The 14740-nt window shown below is 37.4% G+C and overlaps 3 protein-coding genes and 1 long non-coding RNA gene across 14 annotated transcripts; 1 reads left to right on the top strand and 3 right to left on the bottom strand.

The window, feature by feature from the left end:
• Positions 1 to 272: 272 nt before the first annotated feature.
• On the bottom strand, positions 273 to 4940 carry LOC116935043. 7 transcript variants are annotated; one of them, XR_006649627.1, is made up of 17 exons: positions 4775 to 4940; positions 4090 to 4221; positions 3817 to 3993; positions 3380 to 3464; positions 3263 to 3321; positions 3140 to 3203; positions 2983 to 3073; positions 2841 to 2921; positions 2555 to 2775; positions 2418 to 2493; positions 2178 to 2358; positions 1481 to 1565; positions 1271 to 1366; positions 1107 to 1185; positions 895 to 1016; positions 713 to 800; positions 273 to 650 (listed from the first exon to the last, which is right to left on the bottom strand). It is a non-coding gene; the product is annotated as an uncharacterized LOC116935043 (long non-coding RNA). The 7 variants fall into 7 exon arrangements; XR_006649628.1 differs by lacking the exon at positions 3817 to 3993 and having other exon boundaries at positions 4775 to 4933; XR_006649629.1 differs by lacking the exons at positions 3817 to 3993; positions 4090 to 4221 and having other exon boundaries at positions 4775 to 4926.
• Positions 4941 to 5385: 445 nt separating this feature from the next.
• Positions 5386 to 11289, bottom strand: LOC116926165 (SUN domain-containing ossification factor). Of its 5 annotated transcripts, none has more exons than XM_045177156.1 (10): positions 11225 to 11289; positions 10481 to 10529; positions 10002 to 10179; positions 9680 to 9925; positions 8839 to 9146; positions 8538 to 8770; positions 8299 to 8472; positions 7046 to 8233; positions 6835 to 6975; positions 5386 to 6751 (listed from the first exon to the last, which is right to left on the bottom strand). In XM_045177156.1, the coding sequence occupies exons 3-10, from the start codon at positions 10052 to 10054 to the stop codon at positions 6107 to 6109; spliced, it is 2988 nt and encodes a 995-aa protein (XP_045033091.1). In that variant the 5' UTR covers positions 10055 to 10179; positions 10481 to 10529; positions 11225 to 11289; the 3' UTR covers positions 5386 to 6106. The 5 variants fall into 5 exon arrangements, with proteins under 5 accessions (XP_045033091.1, XP_045033089.1, XP_045033092.1 ...); XM_045177154.1 differs by lacking the exon at positions 11225 to 11289 and adding an exon at positions 10624 to 10873; XM_045177157.1 differs by lacking the exon at positions 11225 to 11289 and adding an exon at positions 10624 to 10864 and having other exon boundaries at positions 9997 to 10179.
• A 623-nt stretch (positions 11290 to 11912) lies between these two features.
• On the top strand, positions 11913 to 13676 carry LOC116926169 (1-acyl-sn-glycerol-3-phosphate acyltransferase alpha). Its single transcript, XM_032932986.2, has 4 exons — positions 11913 to 12439; positions 12502 to 12635; positions 12711 to 12892; positions 12965 to 13676. The coding sequence occupies exons 1-4, from the start codon at positions 12261 to 12263 to the stop codon at positions 13325 to 13327; spliced, it is 858 nt and encodes a 285-aa protein (XP_032788877.2). The 5' UTR covers positions 11913 to 12260; the 3' UTR covers positions 13328 to 13676.
• On the bottom strand, positions 13661 to 14740 carry LOC116926172 (prefoldin subunit 5). Its single transcript, XM_045177162.1, has 6 exons — positions 14592 to 14740; positions 14351 to 14518; positions 14153 to 14287; positions 14014 to 14088; positions 13844 to 13949; positions 13661 to 13777 (listed from the first exon to the last, which is right to left on the bottom strand). The coding sequence occupies exons 2-6, from the start codon at positions 14462 to 14464 to the stop codon at positions 13701 to 13703; spliced, it is 507 nt and encodes a 168-aa protein (XP_045033097.1). The 5' UTR covers positions 14465 to 14518; positions 14592 to 14740; the 3' UTR covers positions 13661 to 13700.

Raw genomic sequence — 14740 nt, 5'->3', positions numbered from 1 at the left:
GGAAAATATATAATTATATGTTTTACCAATATAAATCTATATAATATAGAACATATTACATTTATGTTATACATAATAAATAACATTTATATGCTAGTAAACTATTTATAATGTTTTAAATACAAATTGGCATATTAATAATCTATATATTTTATATAAATAATTTGTTTTTATTATATAGATATATTATGATTATAAATATGTTATTTTATATATTTATATTTTATTGTAAATGCTATAATATGTTATTGTGTTTTTATTTTCCCCCTATCCTAATTTCATCTGGTAAATGTATTTCATTCTTTTCCTAACCTTAACTTTCATCGTTCCTCAATTAGGAAAAAATTTTTGACGTCATTTACAAACGAACATACATAAACAAACAAAACCAACCAATCATAATATTCACAAAAACAGTTTGTACATAAACAACAAATGGCACACGACAACCAACATGTTTCACCAATCGAGAAACATCCACCCGATTAGCACAGAACTTCTAATTCTAAAGTTTTCATTAATAAAAACACCTGCGTGGATAACGAATATGACGTGCTGGCATATAACGCATATAACACATAACGAATATAACATAATTGGCAAGTTGGTCAACTCAAAAAAATGGAATTGTCATGGCACGCTGAACTAACCTTAAAAAGAAATTTGTTAAGGAATACAAATTACAAGAACTTGAAAAATGTGATTATAGTACCTTTTCTTATTGATGTTGCACTAGATGTAATAAGACCTCAGCATGTTGAACATCAATGACGAACATTCCATTATGCACAATATGCAGACTGTTCAGCTCATGATAGAAGGCAGTACAAAGTGATTAATAATACTTGAATACATATGCATACTAGGTATTAGAAACAATTTCTCTATCCTTACATGGAAGATTCCAATTGCTTGTTCTGTAAGGCAAGTGGGCTGAGGCAAAAGTGCACTAGTCCAGGTGGCTAGCAAAACTGTATTTCCCTCCTGGTACATACATAACGTCAATGATGTAAAAACTGTAAGACAAAGAAAAAAATGCAAAGCGGAAAAGAAAGAAACTTGTAACTGGGCTATTGCAAAAGTTTTACATACGAGTAAATACATACCAAATGTTCAACAATTTCCCCTCCAATTTTATGATCCCCAATTCCTATTTCATTCTATGTCACTGTTATTCTGGTAAGTCTGTAAAAAAAAAAAAACTGTCAACATCACACCAAAATAAAACATTTACTAAGCATATATGAATTAAATGGCCATATTGTTTTACCTTTACACAAAGTTGAATTTGACGTGACATGCATTGAGACTATGTTGAAAACAGATTTACAAGATGTTTACAAACTTCATTTTATTTACCAAAAGGCTTCGCCCCATGCAGAATTGCAGCGCAGTCGATTGAGGAGAATTTAACATAATTATAAGAAAAAGAAAATGAATACTTATAGATTTGCAAGAGCAAACGTCTAACAATACTTACGATTAACAGGTTAACAGCGGGGTAGCGCGGTAGCCTACTCCTTCTTCACTCACTGTCACTGACCCAAAAGCAGTAAATCTACCATCTGGTAGCAGACACGAATTATAAAAAAAACGATAGGGTACGGTGATTATGTTCGATTTAATAATCGATACTTGTAAATGGGTTGAGTAGACATACCCATTAGACCCGACAGATTAAGACCCAACCCGAAAACCCATATAGCCGCTAAATCCACAAAAAATCGACCCGCTTCATTCGGGACATAAGGTTCGCAATTCTTAAATACCTGGCGCAAAATTTTACAGTTAATAGCTTCGTTTTTTTTCACCACAACCGTAAGATTTTTAAATTCAAACTACTGAAACCTAACTGGAAGCACGGAGCTAATAGTAACGTGATTACATTACCTAATCGGAAGTGGTATTGACCAGATCAATTGAAAGTTATATCAGCCAAGACCCGTGAACGCCCCGTTAGGTGAACGTGTGGTGAATGTGAGTGCGTATCAAGATTAATTTACCCAATATTTATAGGCTAAGGTGATTGGACAGCCGTAGTGTGTGAAAGTAGAAAACCCAAGGGCAAAAAACGCAAGAGAAAAAAAAAAAAAAAAAACTAACAAAACAAACAAACAAAAACAAGAAAATACACAGTTCTAATAATGAAATACCGTATTGGCCATACTACACCGTACCATCTTGATTTCTTCAGTGTCTTCTCTGGCGTCGACTCTCGGTTGTCTGGCGTCGACTCTCGGTTGTCTGGCGTCGACTCTCGGTTGTCTGGCGTCGACTCTCGGTTGTCTGGCGTCGACTCTCGGTTGTCTGGCGTCGACTCTCGGTTGTCTGGCGTCAACTCTCGTTGAAAGATCATAACTGTAAAAAAGGGAAATACTGTTAAAACTGTCAAATTTTAAACCTGCAATACTATAGACCCCTAGATGACGGTCTCCAACGGTAACTCCCAATGCCCAGCATTGTTTTGTTATTTTCAATACTGGGTGAGACTTCCTAATTTCACACATAATAAAATTACAAAATAAATTTATACATTTTATTTTATTCATAATACCCCCGTTTTAATATAATTTAACCTGGTCACCGTCAGCAATTCTTGGGATCCTCAGGGTGTTTAGATCCTCCAAAAGCTCCGAAAATCCTTCTTAACATAAAAAAATGTCGTTATACATGTGCAATATATCGTTTATACCTTATTTTTTGTGTGATACTGCCAATTCCCGTTGTCCGGCGACATCCATCCTTAACAGACGCCCATTCTTGCTGGTGACTCATCTTTTTAAAGGCAAACATTTTTAATGCTGTAAGACATTAAATTTGTCATCAAATATTCCATGTACCTCCTACATGGCAAACTCCTGCAACTCCAGTGATGATCCCTAATGCCCAGGCTAGCTTTTTTCAATACTGGTTGGACCATCCTACTTCCACACAAGATAAAATTAAAAAATAAATTTTAACATTTTAGTTTATTAATAATACTCCAGTTTTAACAGAAATTTTCCTGGTGTCACAATTAGCGATCATTGGCATCTTGGGGTGCTTGAATCCTCCATAAGGTCCGATAATCCTCCTTAACATTAAAAAAAATCGTTATGCATGACAATTTATCATTTATACCTTATTTTTGTTGTGTTACTCCAAACTTCTCCATCGGTTACAGACGATGTCCAATGGAAATTCTTCGAGGGCGGATAAATCTCCTAATTAGATAAGTCGAAATTATAGATTATCCATCCAACTTATCGCTCGTATACCATACCGTTCGCGACTTTGATGACGAATCTTCGGCGGGCAGTCTTCGGTGGTTGAGGAATCCTCCTATTAAATTTTTTTTTTTTTTATAATTAGGAAAAGGAGGGCAATTTAAAAATGATACTTGTAAATTTCTTGTCGACCATCTCAATTCTTCGGTGGCGAACCCATGTCCAGCCGTCCTTTCGGCGATCACAGCCATTATCCGTCTGAATACAAAACACACAAAACAAAAAGGAAAAGATTTAAATAGTCATTCAGCAAAAAAGCCTATACTTAATCCTAGCAGTAAAAAAATACACAATCACAAAGTTTTATTGCATGTTCCTAATAAAATCATAAATAGTTAATAGGGATTGGTAATTGTTACAGTGCATTGCAAACCAAACTCGTGCGGATGCAAAACCAAGTGCGGATATTAGGCTGTGCTATACAGTTAGTTAACAAAACACCAACAAGTTACAGAATGAATCAACTAATGAAAGAACATCAATTTGTTCATGTGGACCCGTGCTTTACTAAGGATGCAACTACAGAAACCAAAAGAATACAAGTGCACACCGTGAAAGTTCGTGCGCTACTAAGCTCGGCAAATAGGATTTTGGAATTTCAGTTCCATTCTCAAAATGCCCAAGGATATTCTTTCAAATGGATGTTTGCAATAAGGTCAAACAAATTGCGGAGGTTGGACACGAATCAGCAGCCATTTGCCTTCATTTTTTCGTTCCCCTTACTCTACTTCATTCCGAGAAGAGGAAAAAAAAAAAGATATGACGTGGCATGTAAAACGGTGGCCAGAACTGCTGGAACTAAAAGATGTAAACTTTACCTTACCTTTCCCTCTGGAAGTTATTTCAGAATAATTTTACTTCTAATAATATAATCTACTCCAGGACCAGCTGTACGAAAATTCCTGTCAATTGATCCACAAATCCCCATTTCATTCCTAGTGATATTCTGGTTAGTCTGTAAAAAAAAAAAATGTAAATATCACATGAAAACAAAACAGTTCCCAAACGTGTGAATGAAATCAGTGTTTGAAAATGTCAACAATGTCAACAATCATGTCTACGTGTCACAGAGTTGGAAGTGGAGTTACTTCAATCTAAAGCAAGATAAATAATTGAGTGATAATGTTTTTGATTTACTCTTCATCTTATGCATTCAATCACTTTGAAAGTTTCAACTCAATAAGAATAATCATTTTGCATGAGCTTCTCAGTACTTAAATGGAGTTCAATTAAAAAGATAGAAGAGTTAGAAATATTATGCATTACTTGGATTGCATCCAACATTTTCCCTGCATGTTGACAGTTACCAAGGGATAGGAGTAGTAGAGACTCCTACCATGATAGTTACCCTAATAATGTCCTTGCTAATGTGGTCATAAAGTGTGGACGGATTTATGTTTGTGAGAATGCCTTTTGCTATGATTGTTTGTCATTTCCACTTGTCACAGTTATCATAATGGCATGATTGGTTGGGAAAAACTACAGATGACAAGGAGTTAAAAAATTACCTAGTTGAAGAATTCTTTCTCTCAACCTACGAAATATCTTCATCCCATCTTGGAGCTTTCAACTCAGTTACAATAGTAAAATGTAGTAAAATCAACCAGAGCTACCCAGAGAAGATGGGCCCTTCATCTCTGGAGCTAGCCCATTACGTGACTACATGTGTCAAATAGATAGGGAAATGTTTTAAATTTAGTAAAATCTATTGATCAACGAATGTATGCGAGCATTAATGTAAATTGTGAAGTTCTTCCAAGTGCTAACTAATACCTGCTAATACGCTATCGATTGTCGGCAGACAATTTTTCTGATTGAGTGGCGCTCTTTGACTATTTTGAGTCGCCATGTTGAAAGATGGTGCAGGGTCTTCGGGGTTCAACTCAAATTTCCCGGTTGGACCCAGGGATACCGATTTGATCGAACCCGATCAGGCGTTTTCCGGGGTGGGGCGGATTGGAAGAAAGTCAAACACACTTTTTTGCCTACGATGATCCTTTAAATGTCAATTTCATAAAATTAAAAAGTCAACGACATACCAATCCGACAACAATAAACTGCCATTTAAGGACTTTTTCATTATCTACGCAATCTACGAAACGAATTTTCAATTGTCACGTGCATTGTAAAACGAACCAATTGTATTGAAACAGCAAGCGAGTATATCGTTTAAAAGAATGAACACAAAACAAACACCTTCAGCCGTGATGCAAAAAGTAGGAGAAAATTCAGGCAGAACCAATTAAATTGTTTAAATATCACCGCAATGTATGCTCGTGCTGACTCAAAATTTAATCATCAACAGTCTCTTAGTTTTCCCTGCTTCGGTTGTCAACTAAAATGCTACCAGTTACCGGTGGGTTCTTAATAGTTAACAATGACGAGATTTTTCGCTCCGTTGTCAAGTTTTTTTTTCTACCTTCGTGTCTTAACGCGTTAACGGTCAGTCTGAACGGGCAAGTTTTTGGATGGAAAGAGAAATACATGTAAAGCACATTATATAAGTCATCAAAATATCACAAGGAATAGCCTACAATTTCTCAAAATAAAATAAAGGGAAAGATTTTTTTTTTTCCATTTCCAATTGTCGCGACTAGAGCAGGAATAACAATCGTTTAAAAAAAGGTAAATAATAAGAAATTCGGATATCCCCCATTTCACGTCGCAGAAGGCATTTTCCCTGTCAATATTTTAACAAATTTCTAATCTAGAAAAATACAACGAATGCCCCTTTTCTGGAAAAGAAATGCGTTAAAAAAGGAAGACAGAAATGTTTCATATCCAACTGAACGGATTCTTTTTTCCTACCTTTTTTTGCGATTTTACGCTTTTATGTTTTTTCAAAAACTACTTCGCATTCCGGTTGTTTGGTAGTTCTCCTTAATGAACTGTGCAGCAAGGATTTTAGCTCGCGAATGCCATTCCCAATTGTCAGATTTCAGCCGAATTTTTGGTGGATGCATGGTAGCCGATCTAACATCCTTTGTATGATGGATAGAAGTTTTGTCGCTCGGAATGAAACTGAGGCAGTGTTTTTTTTTCTTTTGTTGTTTTTTGCTACTAGCCTTGCCCGATTTGCTTCGCACTTTATTACCATCAACCGGACTCGGGTCACGGCTAGTTGTTGTGCAATTCGAATTAGGAAAGCTAAAAGCCGACTCGCATCCAGAGCTCGAGCTGTCAGCAACACTTGGAGTTGGACTGGTTTGCATTTTCGTCTTATATGGTTGCAAGGTCTTTTCTGATAACTTCAGGGATACTTGTGAAGTCTTTTTGACCATTTCAACTTCTTCGACCTTCTGGCCGACCTCGAGCCTGAAATCCAATGGAGCGGGCTCATGATTCTTTTGTCGATGAATTGGAGAGTTGCCGAGATTAGGTGGTAGATTAGGCTGATGGCGGTTAAAGTGATGTAAAAGAAAAACGACCAGAACTGCTATGACAATCACTTCAACCACCATAAGAAACAAATGTTGCTCAATTGTCTAAATAAATAAAAGTATTATTAAAAATACGAACGAATAAAACCAAGTAGAACGAAAACCCTAAAAGAAAAACCATTTTTTACCTGAGCTCGAAGGACAACATTTTCTTCTGCCAGTTTGATTGCCGAAGTTTTTAATTCGGCCATATCTCCGTGAAGCTGGCTTAAGACGAATTGATAATGCGCTTCTTGCGTGCTCATACGCTGCAACGTATCATTTAGAGTCTGAAACAGAGCTAGTTTAAGTAACACTAAACCTTTTTTAGTTTCAAGTAAATGTGGTAGAAAAACGAACCTGCAGCGTACGATTTAGGGATTTTTGCATATCATCTACTTGGCGTTTGTACCGACGGCTTAATTCTTCTAGATATTGTCCAGAGAGCGACATGTTGCGCTCTAGTACTTTAATGCGATTAGATAGGCGAACAAACACTGATTCTTTCTGTGTTTGTTGCTGACGCCCCTGTTGTTGCTGTAGCTGCTGCTGCTCCTTATTTTGTTGTTGTAGTTGCTGCTGCTCCTTATTTTGTTGTTGTTGCTGCTGCTGCTCCTTATTTTGTCGTTGCTGCTGCTGCTCCTGATGCTCTTTTTGTTGCTGTTCTTGCTGTTGGACGCTAATCGGTTTTGAAGGTTCAATTATGAAGCCATCCCCTAATTTTGCTTCAGCTCCGATTGGCATATCTTCCGGCGACGTTGCTACCGTATCCATCTCTTCAGCGAATAATTGTTCCAAACTTTCAAGCTCACTTTGCTCGGCGCTCGGCTGCTCTTCAAGGTGGCTTTCTGCTTCACTGGCTTGAGGAAGTTCACTACAAGGAATCACATTTTCAGGCAATTCAAATTCGACAATTAGTGGTATGACTGATTCTAACGAGGCTAAAGCATGCGACTCTTCTGGCAAGATAAAGTGGCAAAGAGCTTGAATGGTTGATGGCTTCCAAATAGATTGGGCAAAGGCCAGTTCTATTGAAGAGAACACCTGATCAGAAGATTCTGCCTGGCATTGGCGCACTATCGATGGCTGAAGCCAAGACAATGAAGAAAGAAAAGTTAATTCTTTCCATTCACAGCTAAGAGAACCGTTAACCGATCTTGAGACATTGACTGATTCGACCGCTGTGTAGCAAGTGGTACGGTTATCTTCTTCGTTCTTATCCGTTTCATTGATCGACACCATCACGCTGTGCGGGGCAGGACTTTTGGTAAGAACTTCAGCCGCTTTTTTCACTATGTTAATAACAGCGTCTTTAGCACTCCCAAATAAATTACGACCCTCTACGACAACATCACTATTGCTGCTATTATTTTGCAGCAAATCAAAAAGCATTTCTTCTTCCGTGGAGTCCTCTTCGTGGCGATGTGAAGTTGATCCCGACCGAGAATCTTCTTCATTGTCTAGTACCTCATATTCGCTGTTACCGTAGACATGAAAAAGCGATATTGGGCAAAAATGTTCCTTGCCATGATGACTGACCAACTCTACCTAAAAATTAAAAAATTACGATGAAAAACTAAAGAATTCTGCAAAACAATTTTCAGTTTCCACACCTTGACAAACTTGCCGAAAAGCTGGCGTTCGAGTGTGAAACTCTGAATGGATCTTTCATCGGCAGCAGTAAACAGGCCAATCAAAGCCCAGTCACGAGTAGGATAGCGATCGCTTATGTAAACACGGAAATCTTTAGGCGACGACGAAAATAATTCGAAATTGGCAATGCCCACCTACGGATTAAGGAAAAGAGAAGGTAAAGAAGTAAGAAAAATAATTCGATTGAAGCCGGCCATACCCTTTGAGCTTGAATGGCTTCGCATAATTCAATCACAAACCAAATTTTAGCCGAGCAGATACTTAAAAAATATTCATCTCTAGATGGATCCAAAATGGCAGAAGTATGTTCAGCTTCGCTATTAGCAGCCAATATCTTAGCACCGCAATCCGGCGAAGCATAGTTCTTTTGTCGCAATTTTGGTGTGGCTGATATTTTGACAGAAGTTTGCACACCGGTACTACCGTTTGCACCTGGAGATATTTACAATATAAAATTCTTTAATTAATCTTAAATAAAAGGAAAACGAAAAGAATCTCACCAGACTTTTCTTCTTCGGCTAACACTTTTAATGTCCATTCGCTGAACGAAGGAATGTCATCTTCACTAGATCCACTCTCATTATTACGGGTTACATTATTAGTTACGTTAAGCACATTAGCAGTGCCTAGATGTTTTTCCAATTGGGCAACAGATTCAGCCTCTGCAGGTATAACCTCATTGGCCAAAGTTTCTGCATAAGCAGCTTCTTCTTCATTCTCTGGAGTTGTTAAAACCTCAATCATCGGTACCGTCAGATCCGCATCTTCATTATCCACAGGAACTGTCACTTCACTTGATGTTAGGTTACTGCTTAAATGAAAATCAAAGGAATCATGCATTAAAAGAAATACTAATTCAAAATCAATGGGTAACTTGTATACCCATGCAGCTGATGTGGTATAATGAAAAGAAACCAAATTATGAAGGTAATTTCAAATAGAACAAAAAAACTTGACATAATTTAGTCAACTGGCGACATTCTGTAGACAAGAAAACGAATATATACTCGGAACAACTGACAAAGATGAACTAACCGCTGGCGTGTACAACTTTAAAAGACCCACGTCACCTGAATCTTTCTAATCTCTTTAAGATCGATATAACATGTGTGTTTCAAGCAAAACAAACGATCGATAGCTAAAATAAGATATCGATTACATATATAGGTTTCTAAATACTTGTGTTTCTACATATAACCTTGAAATTCTTGGTTTACACCCTTGTCTTAACAAAAATGCATTATTTTTTCAAGGTCTAAGAGCCAAAACAAGGAAAAGGAAAGAGGAAAATCTACTCAGACAACCCCTCAAGGTATCAAGTGAAACAAGGAAATTACTCACTCTTCCGAAACTATTGGATGTTCAGTAGTTGGGAGAATACTTTGGTGGGAATTATCTACAGTAACCACTGGAGATAGTTCCACAGAGTCAAGATTTTCCATTTTTTTAGAATATTCCTTAGAATCCATATTCTCCTGCTCTCCAGGATGAATAGCCACCTCTTTGGGAGGTTGTACTCCATTTTCAATAGCATGCCTGCTGTTTACTGCATCATTCTGGTTGGATGAAAGGGATAGTGACACCAGGCTAAATATTTAAAAAACAAAGAAAGATTAAGTAAATTTGGACAATTTAACCAACAAACTTGACCCGTTTACTTTACCAGTAGATGATAAGGTATCCCACCGTGGGACTAGGACTAACACTAGATCTCATTTGACAATGAAGAATGAACCCAAATGTCCCCAAAAACCGCCTGGTCTAAAAACGCTGCTTCAACAAGACGACGATTTCCTCCTCACTGCATTATTAGGCTATTTTTGTGTTCAATCAATCGTTTCCTGAATCAATGGTAAAATGATTTCCACTTAGTTAAAGCAACGTCACTTTGGTCTTCTGATGTTTGACAGCAAGCCAGTTATTCATTGCTAATATCATAGGCCATGGTAACGGTCTTTTGCCCGTTGTAGCCCTCTGGCGGCAGACATTTATGCAGAACAATTACGCAGTGCTCTAAGTCTCTAACGTTTTAGCCTATGTATAAATGTATATATCTTTTTACGTTTAAGTAAATTAACACTAAAGAACAACACCAAACCAGTGACAATGACAAAATTTGATTTCTTCAGGAACGTACTGTACCTGATCTGGATGTACGTTGTACAAACTCAGTCCTCTTCCATCCAGTCAGCTGTGCAAAAAAAAAATAAAAAAAACAAAAAGAAACTTTTAATTGTGTATCTGGTTCAGTATGAGATGACTAGAGTCAAAGTTATTTCACAAACCATAAAGAAACAATACTTTTGGTGGGGAAAAACATGTGGCCATGTATAAACCGCAAAACCAAATAAATCTTTCCTATGCTTTCAGGCGTCAAAAGATGCTATCACAGTGCCAGTGCTATCATTAAACTTCATTAGTTGACTAGGGAATGAAATTTTCGTGCATGCTTTCACGTGATGTTACGCAAAAATGCTTGTGTTCACAGCATCGTGCGAGCAAGACGATGAGATCGGTTCCAGTTGGATATCTTGTTCCTATTCTCGGGTTTCTTTTTGGGTTGACGCCAGACAAAATAAAATATTATCAATCATAGTTCACCTCACATTTGCCATCTTGTGTCTAGTTAGCAATAACTACTATATAATTTACTTTTCCTACACATTTAGTTGGCATCCTTTCTTCATCTACAATACACAGCAAACCTGGCTTGTTCATCCAAAACATCTTTCAATGCAATCCTTCAATTGAACAGTCTATCAAGGTTGATTTTTTAAATCCTTATGAACTGCAATTTTATTTACTAAACTTTCCTTTGTGATTCGATTGCTTGCTTGCATGTATTTTAGTTTGAACTGAAATGCCTTGGCCTTGTTTCTCAGTTACCTTAGTAGAAATGAATATCCTGGCTGCTACAAATGGGCCACAGCGGTTTCGAGTCCATTTGTTCCACCTCCGCGAAGGCAAGACAGGGTTATTTTATATTAAATTACTTCTCTTATTTGAAAAACAAACAGCTGGTGAGACAAGAAAAGTCGAAAGATATTCGTTACTTTAAAAGGGTTTCAGGGACTAGTTTATTTTGTTTTTGCAAGTGTCTTGAATAGTACAGCTAGCAAGAATTCAGCATATTGTGTAGCCCTCTGGTTGTACAGCTCTACGTCGTAAACATGATTCGTCTTAAATTAATAGCAACTCACCAAGATTTTCGTTCACTCACCGCCTTCATCGATAGCAAATGCTTTTTCACAAACTTGAAACTTTTCAAGTAGATCCTAGAGCCCCGCCCCGGTGCAAAATGGGTTGACCTTGACCAGCTTAACTAGAAGATAATGGCGCGACACACGTTAAATGTTTTTCTTTCAGAGTTTTTTTCACCATCGTGCCAGTACCTTCCGTTATTAAGCTGGTCAAGGTTAAACCATATTTGCACCGGGGCCGAGCCCTAGTAGCTGTGGTCCTATAGATGTCGTACGATCGGTACGAAGGGGAAAAAAAGTGCCAGAAATGCTAAAAGGTTTACGGCCTGAATGATGTATGATGAAGAAATTGGGTTGGTATGGTTACGCCTTCCGACAATTATAGAACAGCGGACAAACAGACTCTGTCTCTTGAACGAGGCAGACGACGAAAAACTCCAATATTTTTTGGGTGTTAACTACCCACTTTTTGTCGTCATCTTTCATATTTTTTTTTTATTTTTTTTTTAATTTGTCCTTCTGGAGACAACATACATCCGCGTCAAGTTATTTGAGATCTGTTTACGTATTTGTCACTGAGACTTAGAATTTGTGGTGTGGATCTTTTCCTGCGCTGACAGGGTCTGGCGGGTTTTTCATCTTGCCCAGTGGTGTTAACGTTTCTGTTATCACTTGTTCGACCCACCCATCCAATAACATTTGCGCTCGCATTTGCAAGGAAAATGTTCGTTAGTTGGGATGTACTTTTAGTCTCGACTGTGGTCTTGGCCATCATTTACGAAACACAGTCATGGTTCAGATACTACTTTCGGTTTACCCTCTATATTTCAGTTGTTATGCTAACTTCTGTATTTCTTATTCCTGTTGCCATCTTTAGACCTGGCAATGTTCACAACACTGTGTAATATTTAATAATTTTCATAAATGTATCTAGATTAATTTATAGTTTGTTTTACATTTCAGAATTGTTGCCTATTTCCTTGGACCTCTGCTTAATGCACTCCTTGGCATGAAGGTTCACCTTCGGAACCCTGAAAATTTTGTAAATGATGGTTCCATCATCTGTGCTAACCATCAAAGTTGCCTTGATTTTCTTGGTAATAGATTTGATTCCCCCAAAATATTTATGGCAGATAAGAAGCCAACATAAATTCATTATGTTGACACATCAGGCATGATAACTCACTGGCCGACAATGGAACGGTGTGCTGCTATTGCAAAGAAAGAGGTGAATTACATTGGACCATTTGGCTTTGTAGCTGGCCTTTGTGGAACAATTTTCATACGAAGAAATAAGTCACATGATTCTCATTCCACTATGAATGAAGCAGCTGAACAAGTGAAGCAGAAAAAAGTAATTGTGTTATGTGATAATTATTTGTCTATATATAAGCTACTTGCCATTGACGAAAATCTGGTTTTATAGTTAAAGTTATGGATTTTTCCGGAAGGAACACGCAGCGGTGGAAGAGAAATGCTTCCATTCAAAAAGGGAGCTTTTTACATAGCCATCAATTCCCAACTGCCTATCACTCCTGTTGTTTACTCGTACTATTATTTTCTCGATCATAAGCAAAAGCGCTTTGATCCAGGAGAAATTATCATGACCGTATTGCCGCCGGTGTCAACCAAAGGCATGACGATTGAACAGTTGCCCGAGCTGATGGAAAAAGTGCGTTCGGCAATGATGGTAGTGTATCGAACATCGTCGGACGAGATCTATAACGCTAACAATGCTCAACCTTCTAGTAAAAGTTTGACACGTAGACTAAAAACGTCGGCTCATTGATTTTATACTGCTTCAAGATGAAAATTGAAGTTGTAAAATCAATTGATAATTTTTTTTTCAATCAGTGCATGTGGTGTGTCTAGTCCCAGTAATAGACCTGAATTCCTAGATTCATCTCCTACTCATGTTTAATAACTTTTTTTAAATTACCACTTTGTTTTCCCTTTTTGTCCTATCGCCGTAAAATTCCGCTGCCATTGGCCTGTTTAACGACGCACAAAATCTTTTTTTTTTCTCTTCCTATTTCCTACCTTTTTTGTACTCCTAACAGCGAAGAAACTGTTAAGCAACTGAATTCCGACTCAGAAAAAAATTTAATAAAGAAAATAAAAATCTGTTGAAGGTGAAATTGTATTATTACTAATTGGTATCTTCATGTGCGAACGGGTGCCTGCTGCGAATTAGCGGCGACTTGGGCTTGGACTTTCAAATCCATCACCTCAGCTACAGCTATAATATATAGTGGAAACATCAAACAAATTGCATGAGTACCAGATATATCACACAACACTTTACCATCTCTGACTTGACTTTTTTCAATTCCCAGCATCTGAACTTTCTCCATCTGTTCAGTAACAAACTTGACCTTTCGCTTAAAGTAGCTTTTTGCTTGTTCAATTGTCTAAAATAAAAATGTAATATGATCAACTGTTCATTCAAAGAAGTAATAAGACTGTTAGACTTACATTTTCAGCATAGTAACCAGTTCCAATATCAATCAAAGGTTGTTCTGGTTTACAAATTTTTCCTGGCACGTACATCTATGAAATATCAGAAAATCTTAAGAAATAAGCCTACAAATGATAGGAATTTGAGCTTGATTACAGATCCAGTTAGTGGGACTAGTATAGGGGCCCCTTCTTGAGTAGAATCTAATTTCTCAGCACTCTCAGCTGATTCCTGAAATTTAGTCTGTGCAATCTTTAACGTCTGAAGAGAATCTTGATATAGGCTCAAATCCTACGGTATACAAGATAATCAATTAATGCAAGCTGTAAGTAAATTTTTTTAATTTCTTCTCACCTGTTCCAGTTGCTGCTTTAACTGAGCCAGTTGTGGTAGTGTCAAAGTTGTCAAGTCAATCTTCTGCATATTCTCTGCCTGAGTTTTCTCTTTTTGCCCAGCACTCCCAGCCATTTTCGCAAGTTAATTAAATTTAATCGTTAGTGACGGACAAGAAAACCAGTAATACTGCAAATGCAAACGTAAATGACAATGCTATATCGAACAGGGACCCCAAAAGAAGAATAGCACCACCACCCACCGGCAACCAAATTGAACAGACGAATTTTTTTACTAAACAGCGTCCTTTTTCCTCTTTCCAAATATGGTCTGGACTCTGGTCTCTGCTCTCTGGAGTCTAGCACTGGTGCTCTGGTCGTCACATTGACATTGGTTATTATGGTTAGTTGG

The sequence above is a fragment of the Daphnia magna genome, linkage group LG7, assembly GCF_020631705.1.
Source record: "Daphnia magna isolate NIES linkage group LG7, ASM2063170v1.1, whole genome shotgun sequence".
Lineage (NCBI taxonomy): Eukaryota > Metazoa > Arthropoda > Branchiopoda > Diplostraca > Daphniidae > Daphnia > Daphnia magna.
Note: the sequence above shows the minus strand (reverse complement) of the source record. Positions and strands in the feature narration are given on the sequence as shown.